A 19,100-nucleotide genomic window follows, 5' to 3' on the forward strand; every position below is an offset into this window, starting at 1 on the left:
CGCTCATGCTGCCTTCATGGGCTGCCGGAAAGTCTTAAATTTAGAATCGGGCGTAGGTGAATGGCCCCAATGCTCGCCTCAAAATTTGGTCAGATTTCCTCAAAATCACAAAAGGCGTTTGTCTCACTCGATATAGAAAGCTGGTCAATAAATAGTGATGTTAACACACTAGTTGAATGAACAGTGACATATAAAAGCTTTGCATGGTTGGTTACATCGAGTGGTTCAGTTTTATCGTAGGTACAACAGCTCAAATATGGCTTTGGATATTCTGAAATGTCAATAAAATATATGTGACCTTTGGGTAAAAATAATAATAATAATGAAAAACTGATAAATTTGTGTGTTTTTTTGTTTGTTTGTTTGTTTTCGCAATGTTATAATCGCCAAGGGATTCTTTGTTTTTGTCTTTGGATTCTAATCAGCTCTTTATTTGATTCTAATTAGTTCTTGAGTCTTTATATTTTTCGTGAATTTGTATTTTCAGAGATTTTCACGTGACAGAAACCTTATGATCCTTATTAACAACTGCTGATAAGGTGAAACTGTATTTTCACTACTTATGATATGCTATTGTTTGGGATTTTGTGTACATAATAAACATAATTATCTGCTTTCTCAGTCGTTTAAAAAAAAAAAAAAAAAACACGACAGGCTCTTCTGACTTTGTGGCGTCCATCCGTTTTGTTGTTATTTCTGCCCCAAAAGCACTTGAACGCCACAAATCAGATTTACCACTTCCGCGCTGGGGATTGGGTGGTTTTACGAGGCACACTTGAAGGCACCACGACAGCACCAGCGGCTGCGGACGGACAAGGTAGGAGCTGTCAGGGTGTCTGGCTGTGATTTTTCTGCCATAAATCATGAAATATCAGCGGGGGGGGAACAGTTTTATACCTCTGAGTGAGTCTTAGATGTTAGTTGTCCATTTTAAACAGAGTTGTCGTGCCGCTGGTGGCTAATTAAGAGCTAATTTGGCTAAACCGGCAGCTGTCAAAACAAACCGGCTGGCTCCTGACAGCGCTAACGGCAAGCTAACCGCGGCTAGCCCGCCTGTGAGGCTGAATATCACCGCAAAGTCAGCCAAGATTTTTCTGGAAAATGCGAGCAGTGGCGATAAAACATTGTGTTAGGCGGTAGTCAAAGTGTCATCCGATAATGGTGTGTGGTTGTCATGTTTATTCCTCTGAAACGGGCCCGTTTTGTGATGGGTGGGGGTCCGGCGGGGCTAACTTACTGACGCTAGCCTCGCAGGAATAACTTTAGTTTTTTAGCACTTTGTTTATTTAACACTGACAGCTGTGTGGCTAAACTGTAACGTGACCGTATGAATTATTAATTACTGACTCATTAACTAACTGACGAGCCGGCTTGTGTTTGAGGTAATTCATTTTTCTGTGAGTTTTTGCTGTGGTTGGCCATGCGGAAGTGGCTGGAAAAGATTGAGTTAGCCGGACACAACTTTAAGAGAAGTGCATTTATAGTCCAGTCATTTTATGAAAAAACCTAGGACAAATTGCAAGAGAAGCAAACTCAACTGGTTTTGTATCCTCAGTTTGTCCTGAGTGAGGGGAAAAAAGTCCCAGGAAATCCCATTGGTGGAAAGTTTTGAAAATCACCTATTTATGACCATATAATACTAAAAAACAGCCTTTTTAACACACAGGGGGAAGGGGTTCAAAATTTTACTTTCAGATATCACTATAAAAATTCACAAGTTAATTACACACACAAAAACAAGGGAAAAAAAGTCAATTACAAGTTCTTTGAATTATTCTGTTTACACATGCATATCACACATTATCTGATTTGATATGTGCTAATATGGAATATAAGGAATAAATGCCAGAACAGATATTTAAACAGTGAATTAAAAGGTTTCTATATATATAGTAACCTTTTAATTCACTGTTACATAGTAACCTTTTAATTCAAGGTTAGTATATATATATTAACCTTGCAATTCACTGTTTAAATGTCTCTTCTGGTAGTTATTCCTTATATTCCTTATTAGCGCATATCAAATCAGATAATGTGTGATATGCATGTGTAAACAGAATAATTCAAAGAACTTGTAATTGACTTTTTTTCCCTTGTTTTTGTGTGTGTAATTAACTTGTGAATTTTTATAGTGATATCCGAAAATAAATGTTGAACCCCTTTCCCCTGTGTGTTAAAAACAGTGTTTTTTGGTAATGTGTGGTCATAAATAGGTGATTTTCAAAACTTTCCACCAATGGGATTTCTTGGGACTTTTTTTCCCTCACTCAGGACAAACTGAGGATACAAAATCAGTTGAGATTGCTTCTCTTGCAATTTGTCCTAGGTTGACCCCAATTTTGGCCTAAAATTACTGGACTATTAAATTGAAGGCAAAAGTTAAATGACAACCACGACGACTGCTGTAGTAAACAAAACAGTTACTGTGTAAGTAATGTTACCGTTTTTTTCTGGTTACTTATGCACTATCTTTGAAACTATTGGCTATTTTCTTTTTTTTATACACCCAACCAGCAAAAAATTCTCGCAAAACTCTTCAAATTCCTTTAAAAAGAGGTGTTTTTCCATCAATATACTGCACACAAACCATCATTTGCATAAACGCCAACTATACACTGATAGTATGAGTGAAAAACAGTTGAAAATAAAAACACTTGTGTTAGAAAAAAAGAACAGGAAAAAATCTGGCCTTATTTGTGGGTCTGACTATAAGACTTCATCTTACTTCTTCACCTCCTCTTCCTCCTCCTCCTCTAGTTCTCACCTGTCTTGCTCTCTGTTGGTCTCAGTTGTTGTCCAAATGTTTACCTGTGGCTCTAGCTCTGATTTCTAAGTGATCTCATTTGTTTTCTCATGTGTAAATGTGGAGCAGCAGTTGGCAAAACAGTAAATACAGAGTCATTATAGAGACCAGTGTTTTACAATTTTGCAAAAAGTGTGTTATAAAATGAAAAAACTGAGTGTAAAGCAGAGAATGTGCATTGATTTTGACACGCTTGGTAAATGCATCGGCCACAAGTGTTAAAGGTTTCGGAGTCAGAGCTTCAAGAATCACTGTCATGTTTAAGCATTCAGAAAAAAAAAAACAAAAAACTGTAGCATCGTGATACAGTTCAGCAACAATTTAACAATAATATGGACTGTTAATGCAGATTAATAACATCGGGGCAATAGGAAATAAAATAGACCTGGACACCTGAACGCCGCACCTAAACGTGCCTGTCGGGCTGCACAATATGGACCAGATTTCACACCTCGATATTTATGCCAGATATCTGGATAGCGATGCGATATATGACATGCCTATGGGTTCATACCTTTTGGAAATTTTGAGTGTAGCAACAGTGGAAATTAAACAGAATAATACCAACTTTAGTCACTTCACACGGTATTTTATTGATCAGAACAGACCGATCAGTGTCTTAGGCTGACCATAACCCTAAATTTGATATCGTCCATATTGTTGCCTAATGAGATATTAATATCTCACATGTTGATGATAATGATACCTCGTTCAGCCGCACCCTCAGGTCTGAATCACCCTGAGATACCTTGAGGATGTGTCACTGCAGAGAGCCAGGTCACGTCTTTGCTTGCTCATCAGTTCATCAGCTGAGCTCCGCCGTCGCCGAGCCGCGTTCAAAACAAAGAGCACCAGTGATGGGAGTCGCGCCCCCGTAGACCCTCACCATTGTCCCCTTAATGAAGTGTTAGCCTGGCTGATGTGTGTTGCTCAGCATCCGGCCGGTCACAGGATCCACAGCCGGCGCGCCGTAAACATTTCTTTACACAGCGACCACTGTTTCAGCCGGGTCAGTCGGCCGAGGCCGTCCGAGCAGGAGGCTGCAGGCTGTTGACAAGCATCCTGTTTAGTTAAATTCATTTTTTGACTATAGGTCACATTGTCCCAGTGTTAGCCAGCACCTTTAACTCGATTACCAGACAACTGGGCGTTTAGTACGGATGGGAAAAGGAATAGATTCGGTTACAAATCGTGATTTTTTTTTTTTGTTTGCTGACCTACCAGTTAGAGTGCAACAGATCGCCATGTGAGCAGTTCAAACAAACATCTAGATAGCATACCCTATAAAAAATAAAATATATTTATAGAATATCTATGACTTTTCACCTTTGAACTATATGTATAATGAAATATATCTGCAAAATATCTATAGATCAGAATATGTATATATGAAACACATCTACACTTAAAGTCAAACGTCTTGAAGAACTTTGGTTTAATCTTTTGGAAGGTAAAGATGAGTTGGACATGAGCGCTGCTGGTCAAGTGTTGTGGTAACATGACCAACCTGCAGCCTGTATCGCCCGTATCAGGTTCAGCTTAGTCAGGAAGCAAAAAAAAAAAAACACTTTTTATTTTCCTGCTGGCTTTATACCTGTAGGCCTGCAGTAAATGTTAAAGGCTCAAAGTCGGTGTGTCTGACCAGCTCATGATTAGTGTCTTTGGATGTGTGATTCAGCTGTTTTGCAAAAAAAAAAAAAAGAAATCCAAAATCATACAATATCATAAAATCCAGCAGCAATAAATGCAGAATTGCAAACATGGCGAATCAGCAATCGAGTGTTTAGAGATTAGAGCGTTAGAGCATTACTTTCAGGAATTTTTTTTTTTTTGCTTTTATTTTTGCTCTGTTCTCATGTTTCATCAGTGAAAAACGTGGAAATCTTTTTGCTTATCCTTTAACTAACCCAGCATCTCCTCCTCCTCCTCCTCCCGTGTCTCCTGCGTCCTCAGATGCAGACTATAAAGTGTGTTGTGGTGGGCGACGGCGCCGTGGGGAAAACCTGCCTGCTCATCTCCTACACCACCAACAAGTTTCCCTCGGAGTACGTCCCCACGGTGAGTGCTGCTCCACCCGCCGCCGCAGGTGACACGACACGAATCGAACGCACCCGCCCCGCTCTGTCCACATGTGTTTCCTCAGGATCGAACCTGCAGCTGCTTTCAACAACATGAGACACAACAAACAAACCACCTGCCAGGTTTCCTTTACAGCGGCAACAGATCATAAGTGACAGTGAAGCCACTGCGTTAACATCACTAACCACAGTTATCATTATCACACTGATTTTTTTTTGACATTAGTATAATTATTAATTTAATTATACATGTGGAAATAAGGAATCCCACATCTAGAGGACCTTGTTGTCTTCTTTTTTCTTTTTAATGTTTATAACCAACGTGAATTCCTTTCTTCTCTTAACTACTGTTGAGCACATTGCATCCTCATGTGCAAAATATGCCATCTACGGTAAATGAAGTTAAATTGTTTGGTTATAGCACATGAGCAATATTTAATTACTTGGTTATAGTTCATGTTGTCAAACCCAGTGATGTGCCGCTCAGTCAGATTTGATCTGAAATCCGCTGGGTTGCTTCATGGCACAAAACAGGAACCACTTTACGGTACAAGTTTTATTTTTTACACAAACATAAAGATGCGTCTTCTGCGGAGTTTGCCAGCATTACTGCAAAACATCTGGTACATCTGGTGCTGGTTAAAAACTGATGTTGGGAATTATTAGTAATAAGGAGATTAATCAATTAGTTGTCAATAGATTATTGGTTTTAGATATTCATGAAGTAAAAATGCCAAACATTTGTTGATTCCAGTTTCAATAAGATTCTAAGACTTCCCTTCCCTGTCTTCCCTTTTCCCCTTCATATCTTTATAAAATTAATAATTTGTTGTTTTTTAGTCTGTTGGTCAGACTATGGAAGACATTTGAAGCATCATTTCGGTATTTGATCACCTCCTATGAGACTTTGGCTTCATTTTTGGCACTAAGTAATGTGGTATCATTTTGTTTTGACGGTCCAGTGTTAATAATCAACTTTGTATCAACCCTAAATTTATCCCTAATTGATATTGAGTTGGGTGTTTACACTGGACTGGTTACATTAACTCAATTGTGAAGCTCAACTGAGACTAAGGTGATTTTCGGTTGAATAGTAACATTGGGCAAATAAAGTATCACCAATGATCAGTTAGGTAATTGAAAAAGATCATTGATAGATGATAAAACGCTGATTAGGAAGGACTGTTTCAGTAAAGTCTGTTTTGTGTGTGTGTGTGTGTGTATGTGAGAGAGAGAGAGGTAGAGAGAGAGAGAGAGAGAGAGAGGTAGAGAGAGGTAGAGAGAGAGAGAGAGAGAGAGAGAGAGAGAGAGAGAGGTAGAGAGACTGTGTGAGAGACTGTGCACCTGCAGTTTTAACACACTGGATGGCTGTTCCCCTTGTTTCTCTCAAGATTTCCTGTTTTATTCCGTAGCGATAAGGAACAATGTGTGACTGTGTGACTGTGTGTGTGTGTGTGTGTGTGTGTGTGTGTGTGTGTGTGTGTGTGTGTGGGAACTGGACTCACACGGTCTGCAGTCTCATGTCAGCTGTGGTTCAGCCTGTCAGCTCAGCTTCACCCGTCCTGCAGACTCTGTCTTTTTGGTTTGCCACAGTCAGAAAACAGCTGACTGTGGACGGGCCGGGACGTCCCGTCGGAGGCCGCCGGCCGCCGGACGTTAGATCTGCCCCGCTGACTGCAGGGAAACCCATGAGCTGCACTGTCTCCTGTTTTCTGTTTTCCTCCATCTTCCTGTCTCTTTCCATATTGCTCTCTTGTTGTTCTTCTGTTATTCTGACCTGTTTCATCATTTCGTCGACTTTTCTCCTCTCTCTCTTTCTCTCTCTTCATTTCAGTTCTCTCTCTCTCTCTCTCTTCATTTGAGTTCTCTCTCTCTCTCTCTGGAGCCGCTGCGTCTCTTTCAGTCCGCAAGAGGATTGCAGAACCAACAGTGATGACTCAGCTTTCTCTTCTTCCTCTCTCTGTCTCTCTTCTTCTTCCGCCATCATTATAGAAACATTTAATTTCACTCCGTCATTGAAAATAGTGAAATCACTCAGATCACATTGTAAACATTAACATTTTTTACATTTTTATATCATGTTGATGATTATACATACATGAGATACACACATATCTCAGGTGGTGAATTGATAAACGTGAACACAGTATCTAGGATAATAATTTTTGTAATTTTAATTATAGAGGTGGGGCCGTAACCTCTTCAGAAAATTAATTTGATGTTGTTATGTTTAAAATATACATACAGTTTCTCTTTTTATTCGAAAACAACCTGAAAATTTCTAACAGGATCTGAAAACAAAGATGCAGACAGAGGTAAACAGACTTTAGAGGACCATGCCAGTGATTCAGCATGTTTAGTCCACACTGCAAAAACACAAAATCTTACCAAGATTATTTGTCTTATTTCAAGTCAAAAATGTCTTATTTCTAGTCAAAATATCTCATTACACTTAAAATAAGACATGATCACCTCAGAAGTAACTTGTTTTTAGACAATTTTCACTTGTTTCAAGTGAAAATTCACTTGAAACAAGTGAAAATTTGCTTTTCATTGGCAAAATTTGCCAGTAGAAAAAGTGAAAATTCACTTGAAATAAGTGAAAATTAGCTAGAAACGAGAAACAAATTTTGCCAATGAAACAAGCAAATTTTCACTTGTTTCAAGCAAATTCACTTGAAACAAGAGACAATTGTCTAAAAACAAGTTACTTCTGAGCTGATCATGTCTTATTTTAAGTGTAATGAGATATTTTGACTAGGAATAAGACATTTTTGACTTGAAATAAGACAAATAATCTTGGTAAGATTTTGAGTTTTTGCAGTGTAAAATCTACAAAATTTATAAACCTCATGTCTCTGCTAATCTTTTCCCAAAGCGAGCAGCTAGAAAAGGCTAGAACTGTGACATCATGTTTCCTCCCTTTTCTCCAGCCGTTGGTTTCCATTTATTCCACCACGATATGAAAATGAACTTTCAGAGACTTCAGACTTTCTTCACACCAGTTCTTCACCTCCCTAGAATAAAGTCCTCCACATGAGTTTTCCTAAAAGCAGCAGCACTGGTGTGTTTTGAGGAGTTTTTGAAACTGGAAGGGAGTGAAACGCCTCCTCCGCCATGGAAAATAGTCCCCGGGGAGCCACAGCCAATTATCAGCTGTGTGGTTTATGAATGTTGAGGATTTTGTTAGCCACTGAAGCAGAACATTATATGGTTTTTTTTTTTTTTTCCAGCAAAAATTTGATTAAATTGTTGTGAAATATGATTTGCAAAATGGTTTGTTGCAATGGAAAATGGGGGGAAATTGTAATTAATGGGCCAAACATTCAAAATGAGTGGAAGGGTCCTTTTTAAATTCTGAGAGTATCAAAGATAGATGCTTTAGTCTGGATGGTTTGGACAGGTTTTAGCAGGGTGAGTTCATTTTAACCCAAACTGGAAGTGATAGGAATGATGTGTGTAACTGGAAGCTGAAGAGTTGGGTCGCAGTGAAGCGTTCCTTCCACCAGGGAAAATAGTCCCCTGGGGAGACGTTTGCTTTCCGCAGCCAATTATCAGCCGTGTGGTTTCTGAATGTTGACGATGTTGTTGGCGCTGAAGCAGAACATCGTAAGGCAGCCAAAAACTCACCTTTGAGACGGGATGGAGTTTGAGGCGTGGTCGTGTGTAAAAACCGAGGTTCACCTGCTGGGCTCAGGCTGACATTCAGAGAAACCACAGCGTCGTGATCCGTCTGTTTCCAGCAGCCTCTCTGGTCCGAGCTACGCCCACACACATTATCATCACAAACCTCTGTGTGTGTGTGTGTGTGTGTGAGTGTGTGTGTGTGTGTGTGTGTGTTTCAATGAATGCAGGTGTGTTTGGACGCATGTTGGTGTTGCATGGATGTTTGCATTTCAGTGTGTGTGTTTGTGTGCACATCACTGTTAATTTCAGGGTGTGAATGAGGTATCTGAGGTGTGTGTGTGCATGTGTGTGTGTGTGTGTGTGTGTTCATACCTCACCCCGGTGCCATGCCCCAACGTGTCACACAGTGTTTATGTCTAAACTTGAACTGCCTACCGCCTCGGTCCCTGTGTGTGTGTGTTTTCTGTGGGTTACACTGTGTGTGTGTTTGGTCGCTTCTCAGTTCTCAGAAAACAAACTTAACGTTAAAGGTGCATTATATAATCTAGTAACTTTCTATCGAGGACCATAAAATCTCAGCACTCGGAGAAGTAAAAAAACTCTTCAGCTGCTGGTATTGATCACCAACTATTCAAAGTAAACTAAAACGAGGAAACACACTCAAAAGACAAAGAGATTAAAAATAGACAAAGGCTGTATTGTGCAACTCTAAAATAAACAAAATCAAAAAAACATTTCCTAAGACAAAATGCATGAAAGCGTGTTTGAAATAGTGCTTCAAAAAATGAGACGTCGTAGATTATGTAACCAAATCTGAAGCCGCAGTTTGAGTCGTCTGTCAGCCTGCCCGCATAAATAAATAAACAGCGAACGAAGGGTGATGCTGTTGCAGGGATTTAGGGAGGAAGACGAACATTTCTAATTCTTGCAGCCGTTTCCCTTCCTGAAGGCGGCTCCTTCTTCCTGCAGTGTGTCTGTCTGTCTGTCTGTCTGTCTGTCTGTCTGTGCTTGGCAGCGTCTTGAAGGTGAAACAGTGTGTCTGCAGGCTACAGCAGCAGGCCGCCGATGTGTTGAAGAGGCGGAGTGTATTCAAACAGGCAACACACCGGGTTCAGCTCAGAAAACACACAGACAGGAGTCGAGGTTTTGCAGGCGTGTTGAGACGGTTCAGCAGCCCGAGGGGGCGAGGATGATGAAACAGAGAGGAAGAGGGAGGGGTACCGAGCCCGGAGAGACCGGAGGAACATGCACACCAGAACTGCCGGGTGTAAAAAGCTTTAAAGTGCTATTTCACGTCGGTATGACATGGTCACTTCTCGGTAGCCTTAGCTCAGCGTAAATACACCTAAAAGTGTCAGCAGTGTTGTTTCTCCTGGTCGTCAGAGTCCAAATCTGCTTCCACTTATTTCCTGGCCCTCGCCTAAAATAGTAGTTTTGAGGCATAAACCAACTGCGGTGATTAAAAAGTAAAGGAAATCTTTTTCTGCCCTAAAGAAATCGGCTGTTGGCTCTTAAATTGCGGGTATCTGTCAGTGGGGGAAATGTTTACTCACACACTAAAGCGTGATTTGACTCTGCCTCCGGGCTGCACGGTGAATATCCATCAAGACGTCAAAACAAACTGATGCCATGTATCTCAGATTGTCTTGTCAACTGTAACGTTAGCCGCCGTAGTTACTTTCAGATCTTTTTTATTTATTTAAAAATGCATGTGTGTGTTTACATGGAAGTAAGGCTGCTGAAAATGAGTTATGTCACAACAAAGTGAAATGCTCCTTTAAGACAGGATACGGATTACAATGTTTTGTAACTTGATTTCTCTAATAACCAGTTTTCAGAGATCCAGCGTGTGTTGATGTTCCCACCAGTAATTCAGTCAGAGTTAAATCAACAATGCTAAATTCATAGATTCATAGAGATTTGTCCTACCTGGTCAAAAGAGCGCATCTCTAACTGTGGTAATACTGCCACTTAGTATAGTGCTAAGGCATGGGACAATATGAGCATGTCATGGTTATGATTATTAAAATAATTTCAATTTACGATATTATCCTGATCATTTACGATATTATCCTGATCATCAAAATATGCATAAAACTGGCTAAAAATGGCATTAAAAATACTGGAATCGTTTTATGTTACATTTTGTCAGGAAGCTTGTTTTTGCTGCGTCACAGGTAGGATACACATTTTTTAGTGAACATCTTTTTTTAGAGAATTAAAGAAAACAACAACCCAAGATTCAGACCTGCCAGCACTACAACTCTGCAGGACTGTGCGTTAGTGAGCTAGACAGCTTTTTCAGGTCACTGATGTGATGATATTCATGATTATCTTTATTTATTTATTTATTTATTTACTTATTTTTTGGAAAATGTAGATCATACATTACGCACAAACTCAATCATCAAAGCCATAGGCTGAAAAAAAAAAAAAAGTTTGTCTACAAGTTCAAAAAAAGGAGTAGGAGGAAGTTAAAGCTTATTATTTCCTACCCCATTGTAACATCATACATTAACACGGTCAGTATACAACTCATAATTTGTTTTCCAAACATGTTACATGATCAGTAGTTCTGGAAATATAACAATAAATTAACAGAAATTCAAGAAAATATGTAATTCTGGAGATATAACAGATAAGAAAATGTAAAAATAAATAATAAATTATTAATGCTGCTCATCACATCCCAATTTATGACGTTCACCATGATCAACTAGTGCTTTTTATCAGGATGCGTAATAAAATCCTATCCTGTCACATCCCTAATTGTGTTGCCTGATTCCACAATCCACATGAATAAAATAGCTATTCATAACTGTGAAAAGGTCCAGGTTTGTAACTTTAACAAACCTAGAAATTTAAATCGCTGAATTGCACATAAATCTACTCCAGCAGCACTGCTAAACTTAACTTAATCTGTACATCCGAGACTGAGATTTGACTTCATGTTAGGCCAGTTTAGGCTGCATTTTAACTGCATGTGAAGCCCAGCTGTTTGTGTTTCATCCCCATCTGTTCAATAACACGCCCAGTACAGTAAGGACACCTAATCCCTGTGCGAACCTGCTGCAAGGACAGGAGCTGCGGGCTAGCTAGCACCGACTAAATGCTGTGATGTAACGCAGCAGGGAGTTTCTTGCAGTGACTCATCGTGGTTTTGTTTGCCCTTGTGGGGAAAAGCAGAACAGAAAAAAGAAATACCCTCCATACCTGCAGAGGGACTCGGGGGGTCAGAGTGACGCCGGGGGAGGCTCAGGAATGCTGTCAGGAATCTGTCTGCTCCCTGCAGGACGACACAACATCACAGTTACATTCACAGCTCGGCCTCGTCCAGAGCCACTCGCAGGGAGAGCAGCAGCAGATCAGCCTCAGTCCGAACACCCAGCACTGAGAGCAGCTACGATACAGACGGGCCAAGAAAACAGGGTCTGAAGGTTCCATATATATAATATTTGTTGACCATCAGCACTTCTATGGAGGTCCTGTGCTGATCTGATCACCCAGCTGGCTGGTAAAATAGTCATAAATAACCTTTATTTATACAGCACTTAATACAGTGGACAAGGCAAGATAAAAACAATTTAAAAGTCACACAGCACAAAGGACGAAATGTGGAAGCAGAAGGAGCAACATGTCATAAAAGTGTCATAAAACAGAGGCAAGAGAACGATAAGCACAATAAAACAATATAAAATAATTAAGATAATAAATATGTAAGTCATAAAGTAAAAGTTAAGAGAATGTCTTTACATAAAAGCAGGTTTTAAGAAGCAACTTAAAAGCTCTAGCCTTCGATTCTCAGGCAGGCACTTCCACACTTAATAATAGTGATAATACATTTTATTTAAAGAGCATGTTCCAACCAATAAGCACAAAGAACTGAACAAGGTGAGAGATTTCAAAACAATAGCAGTAGCAACATTAAAGAGTTGCAAGAGCTAAACTCATGCATGTTCGCACAATTTAATAACATAAGCACCATTGGGAACATTTGCAAAAGGTGAAAAAAAAAAAAATTAAAAACTCGGGCTTGTGAGCCAAGGAAGAAAATACTCTCTGTACTCTCAGGAAAAGCCATTTTGTCACTCGGAGGAGAGAAGGTCTGAACTATAACTAGGGAGTAAGACCTTGAAGGACTTTAAAAGCGATCAGTAAGACCTCATAAAGTCAGCTGTTCAAACCTGCGGGTCGTCAGTGTGAAGGCGGACGAGGCCGGGTGAACGTGCTCGTGTCTCTCAGTGGCTAAAAGCCCGGCAGCTGTATTTGGCACCAGCTGCAGGCAGGAGATGGATTTCTAATTGAGGTCTGAGCGAAGAGAATTACAGTAATCTAGTCCAGCCAAAATAAAGACATGGACAGCCTTCTCGAGCACATCCGATGACTTCAGAAAATACAACAAGGGCCTAATTTTCGCCACGTTCCTGAGTCGAAGACAGCCGATAACCCCAGAGTCTAAAATAACTCTCAGATAATGATTAACATTCATGGCCGGGCTGCCCAGATTAGACCGGAGGAAATTCACACTTTTTTTTTGGAAGGATGTCGGATTTAGAGTCGGTTTAGGAGGAAGTTTTGAGACGTCCGGCGCTTCCTGCCAGAGAAACACGACGTAACGTGACCCTCATGTTTTTGGTTTCTCTGCCTCGGTGTTCCTCTCCTGTCTGCTCCCTCTGATTCGCTCATGGGGACAGCAAAGAGACAAAAAAAACAACCCTTTCGTGGAAAAACTAATAGCGGGGCTGGAATGAGGTGAAACCTGTTACGCTCATCTGCTGGAGACACACACACACACACACACACACACACAAAGTCTGTCTCCAGGACATGCAGATGAAGAAACATACCCTTCCTGTTTTGTTTAGAATAACTTGTCAGGCTGTATGGCTTAATCTAATTTTTACTTCCTTTTTTTCCACCACTTCCTCTCTCTCTCTCTTTTCCTGTGTGTGTGTGTGTGTGTGACCCTCTCCTCCCATAATCCCTCTGTCCTCCCCGCTCCGTCTCTTCAGGTGTTTGATAACTATGCGGTGACGGTGATGATCGGTGGAGAGCCCTACACTCTGGGACTGTTTGACACTGCAGGTAAACACACAAGTTTGTCAGGTTCCCCCCTCACTTCTTATAAAGTCTGAAGAGTTGAAGGTTAATATGTAAACACACAGAGTTAATAGGATTAAAAGCACCAGTAGAAGTTATTATTTGTTTACATTCAAAAGCAGGTGAAGCTGCTTTTAGTCGTCCCTCCAAAAGGATCCACCTGCCTGATGAAACAGAAGAAACACAAAAGCATAAGAACATTTTATGCCGAAATAAGGGACTCCAGATCGATCCTGACTTCAATCTAATGTGAAAATGAATGAAATATTTGCCTTTTAAAGTTCCCCTCCACTCAAAAATCTGTTTTTCTTTGGTTTATGTCCCCTAAAATGTGTGACCTTGCCTATACGGACTCGTATTCCAAAAATCAACAACACAACTCGAAGTGGCCGCTTCACATGAACAATATCAATCGGCAGATTTCTTAGTTGCACTAATATTGTTGATGTGAAGCAGCCATTTCGAGTTGGTCTTGTAGATTTTTTTGAAATTCAAACAGTCATGTGAGGGGGTGGTAGAGAAGGGAGGAAAAAACTCGTCAACACGCCCACAAGTGATGGGCGGAGAAGAGCGAACGAGAGATGATGTGAACTGATTGTGTTCAGTGGGGCCGTCATGACGAGGCAGCGGAAAACGAAATTCAGAAAAGTACCCGGTGCCAAAAACAACATGTAGTGTGTACAGCTTTTGAATCCCTGGGTCTGAGAAAATCTGGGTTGATACACAAATGGTTAAACCTTTTCACTCCCTGAACTGCTGGGGAGCCCTTGAGCAAAGAGCAGAAACCCCTCTGGGCTCTCGCGCTGCCCTGAGCTGTGCTGAGGATGTGCTCAGTGAACCTTAAAGGATAAAACCTGCATTAAGATTAAAAGTGGAGGTGACCTCACATCATACCATAGAAGCATTTTCCTTTGTTAATGTTGCTGTGTGTCTCCCCCTGCAGGTCAGGAGGATTACGACAGACTGCGACCCCTCAGCTACCCTCAGACCGACGTCTTCCTCGTCTGTTTCTCCGTTGTATCGCCTTCGTCCTTCGAAAACGTCCGGGAAAAGGTACGCTGACTTTGTCTTTGCTCAGGATAGTTTGGTACACGTATGTTCTTCCTTTACCTGTCGTTACTGTCCAGTCACCAGTGACCATGATGTCACCCATAGCTATCACAGATATAGCTATCAATAATCCCTATTAGTCAGTAGTAACTCTTTTGTATCATGAAGGCTTGATCTTTTATATTTCATGATTTTTCCTCCTGTTTTTTGCTGCTGTTGCACTGACAAAATTTCTCTTTGTGGATCAATAACGCTCATAAAGAAACCCATAACATCAACAAATCAAACTGCTGAATATTGTTTTCATATTAATAAATATCTGTATTGCTACTCTGTACCTCCGTTTGATGTGACACCCCCGTTTCCAGCCTATAGCCGGTTGACAAAAGTGTCTGTTGCTATTTGTTGTTCTGGAAAAATCCTCTGGTGCACAGAAAGTGTTTTATTTGTAGTAAACAGAAGGAAAAACAACTGGGCAGTTAGACTGAGCAGTGAGAGCCACCATGGCTGAACAGACAAAGAAGACAGAAGACAGAAACACCACAGCGATTAGACGTAAAATTTTAATAATAATAATAATAATAATACATTTTATTCATAATCGCCTTTCTCGACACTCAAGGACACTTTACAGTGATAAAACAAGTACAATAAAACAACAGATAAAAGCTATACACGGTAAACAGAAAAGAAATGGAGAAATGGAACAAAGTAGTTACAGTTAAAGAGAATAGGCTATCTTGAACAGGTGTGTTTTGAGTCTGGATTTGAACAGTGTTATCTCCCTCTCTGCTCAGTGGGTGCCGGAGATTTCGCACCACTGTCCCCACACCCCCTTCCTGCTGGTCGGGACGCAGGTCGACCTGAGAGACGACAGCAACACTGTGGAGAAACTGGCCAAGAACAAGCAGCGGCCCCTCAACCCCGAGAGCGGAGACAAGCTGGCCCGGGACCTGCGGGCCGTCAAATACGTGGAGTGTTCAGCTCTCACACAGGTGAGCGCAGAGCGACACTGTGTGTGTGTGCGTGTGTGTGTGTGTGTGTGTGTGTGTGTGTGAAGGTAAGATCAGATGAGATAAACCTCACTCATTTCTCTGAAAGGAAATTGTACACTTACAGGCTTCGAGTTGAAACAACACAAATGACCTTGGCTTCGACTATGATGTCAAACCACCTCACCTTCTCTTCTGAATCATTTAATTTTGTGTCTTTCTTGTATCTCGACATTATTGCAAATGAGGGAAGCTTCAGTGAAGAGGGAACTACACTTTAATTTATAATTTGTTTCTTGTTTCTCGCTAATTTTCACTTATTTCAAGTGAATTTTCACTTTTTCCACTGGCAAATTTTGCCAATGAAACAAGCAAATTTTCACTTGTTTCAAGTGAATTTTCACTTGAAACAAGAGACAATTGTCTAAAAACAAGTTACTTCTGAGGTGATCATGTCTTATTTTAAGTATAATGAGATATTTTGACTTAAAATAAGACATTTTTGACTTGAAATTAGACAAATAATCTTGGTAAGATTTTGCGTTTTTGCAGTGTTGACTTCTCCAAAACTTGTATAAAATTATAACCTGGCTCCATAACTTTTCCATGGCCTGGAAATTGTGTTTTCAAATGTACTTTTTCAGATAATTCATGAACCCTGGGACTCTTTACATGTTCTTTTTTTATTCAGTGGCTTCCAACACTGCTGATGAAAACGCACTTCAGTCGTATTTAATTTTGCGACACTGATCTTTCTCTTTCTCCTTCTCTTTCTTTCTCTTTCTCTCTCTCCCTCTCTCAGCGGGGTCTGAAGAACGTGTTTGACGAGGCCATCCTGGCGGCCCTGGAGCCTCCGGAGACCAAACCCAAGAAGCGCTGCGTCCTGCTATAGACGCCGAGGAAGAGGGAGGAGGACGATCGAGGACGACGACGAGTGGACGTGGGACCGGACGACTGGAGACGGGAGGAGCGGGAGGGGAGTACAGAGGGGAGGAGGGGGGAGGGAGGAGGGGAGGGGACGGACGTGGACGTGGTAGACACTCGTTTTAACAGTGCCTTCAGCGGTAGCGACTAAAAAGAGGTGCGGTGTTGGGCTGGACGGTCTCTCGGCAGGCTATATTTTCATCATAGATACGTGTCGCTCTAACACATCTAACAAGTTTGAACAACACTCCTCGCTGAGCCGGGAAACAGAGGTTTCATAATGAGAGGAGGCAGGTCTGAGCCTCAAACGCCTTAAAGATACAAACTGTGGATGAAGTCGAAGGTTACAGCAAAACACTCCTGGCCTGGCAAACGCCTCAAAATTCAGCAGGTCCCACGCGGACAGTCTGGAAACGAAAAGCTTTGGAGTTGCACGGTCTTTGAAAAAAAGTATTTGGGTGAGAAAACTGTCAAACCAGATGTGCGGTTGTAGATCATGTCGCTGCCACTTCACATGATTTAATACTTTTTAGTGTTCATTTGCAATAACACATAAATGCCATTCCTGAAAATAAATAAATAAATAAATAAAAGACAAGAAAAATTAACTGACTGTTGTATGAAATCCTTCACGTCGTGTACTTTCTGAATCCAACAATCCACAAAGCCAGTGTCACATCTGTATTAGGCTGCTAGTATGTGTTTTGCTTAATATCTGGGGTTTCCACACAGGTCTGGAAAGTTTGGGAAGGCACAGAGAAAAGGTTTTGGGGATTTCCAGGTTTGGAAAATACAAAACAAAATTGTTATACTGTCTCAGTATACATAAAACTATCTTTTCTGCTATTTCATATATTGTTTTATTTGTCTCAGTGCAGAACAATCTCCATCTCCACGGTGATATGAATTAATTGTAGGAACAAGATGACCATCGGCATTAACACTGAACACCAAAATCAAGGAAATCAAACTGTATATGATCTCTGTCTCTTTCCAAAAAAAAAAAAAAAAAAAAAAAAACATAAAATCCAATCATGAAAATGATGTTTTGGAAATGGAGGAGGTGGAGGAACATCAGTGTCTCTTCTGTTTTTTTCTATTCCTGTTTTGGCCAAAACAAAACAAAACAAAAAAAATTATGGCTCCACTGCAGGTTGCATTGTTGAAAAAGACCAAAGACAGAGGAACCAGTGCAACCTTCATGTTGCTCGTCATGTGATTAAAACAACAGAGGGAATAATGAGACCGCGAGCAGGGGAAGCACAAAAATCCCCCAGAATCCCTCAGTCAGAAGCGATGCTGTGTTTACTGAAAGAGGAAGACCTCGAGACGTGACCCAGTTAGCTGGTTAGTCCGTCGGTGAGTAACGCTCCCTGCGGCGGCGGCGGGCTCCTGGATTTTGAGAGTGTTGTTGCTGCGGGAAACCCGACAGTGACTGTAACCAAACTTCATCCACAGCAGGAGGAAGAGACTCGCATCGCAAATTAGGTTTTCACTAGTGCTTTACTGACTGGAAAAAAAAAAAAAGAAAAGAAATGAAAAACCTGCTTCTGCCACGCGGTCTGCACACACATTAAAGACACACACACGCATACTGTACATATCCATTTGAACGGGTTGGTTATGTCCACATGCACATGTGCAGAAATCCAGTCAAGGTGCTTTACATGTCGCTGTTAGTGGGTGAAAATAAAGCATCTTCTAAAATGTCAACTCCTAAAGGAAAACTCCAACAGCCTTTTCCGACTTCCTCAGACTGAGACGCCATTTTCACATCTGTACGTTTTACATTTACCCCAGCAGTTTGCCCAAAATGTTGGAGTATCCTCTTAAGGAATAAGTGAATATTATTTTTAGTCTCATGAGAAGACATTTTCAAAAATAATGTGCAGTATAATCTTTAAAATAAATTTAAAAAAAAACAAAAAACAAATCAACACTGCAAAAACTCAAAATCTTACCAAGAATATTTGTCTTATTTCAAGTCAAAAATGTCTTATTTCTAGTCAAAATATCTCATTACACTTAAAATAAGACATGATCACCATAGAGGTAAATTGTTTTTAGACAACATTCATTTGAAACAAGTGAAAATTTGCTTGTTTCATTGGCAAAATTTGCCAGTGGAAAAAGTGAAAATTCACTTGAAATAAGTGAAAATTAGCTAGAAACAAGAAACAAATTTTGCCAATGAAACAAGCAAATTTTCACTTGTTTCAAGCAAATTTTCACTTGAAACAAGAGACAGTTGTCTAAAAACAAGTTACTTCTGAGGTGATCATGTCTTATTTTAAGTGTAATGAGATATTTTGACTAGTAATAAGACATTTTTGACTTGAAATAAGACAAATTATCTTGGTAAGATTTTGAGTTTTTGCAGTGAAAACTTGGAGTTGCTTGGTTTTCACCCGACAGCGGCGATATGTGGTTATACGGCGGTGTAGTCCAAACACAGGACACACACTCTAACGCACACACACACAGCAGTCATTAGTTTTTGTTCATTTCGGCCTCTTCTTTCACACC

The 19,100-nt window shown here is 40.5% G+C and overlaps 1 protein-coding gene across 1 annotated transcript; it reads left to right on the top strand.

Moving 5' to 3' along the window:
- The first annotated feature begins 749 nt into the window (after positions 1 to 749).
- Positions 750 to 18,486, top strand: LOC115368304 (cell division control protein 42 homolog). Its single transcript, XM_030064367.1, has 6 exons — positions 750 to 817; positions 4,757 to 4,861; positions 13,521 to 13,593; positions 14,552 to 14,661; positions 15,456 to 15,653; positions 16,453 to 18,486. The coding sequence occupies exons 2-6, from the start codon at positions 4,757 to 4,759 to the stop codon at positions 16,540 to 16,542; spliced, it is 576 nt and encodes a 191-aa protein (XP_029920227.1). The 5' UTR covers positions 750 to 817; the 3' UTR covers positions 16,543 to 18,486.
- The last annotated feature ends 614 nt before the right edge of the window (positions 18,487 to 19,100 follow it).

Source organism: Myripristis murdjan, chromosome 11, assembly GCF_902150065.1.
Source record: "Myripristis murdjan chromosome 11, fMyrMur1.1, whole genome shotgun sequence".
Lineage (NCBI taxonomy): Eukaryota > Metazoa > Chordata > Actinopteri > Holocentriformes > Holocentridae > Myripristis > Myripristis murdjan.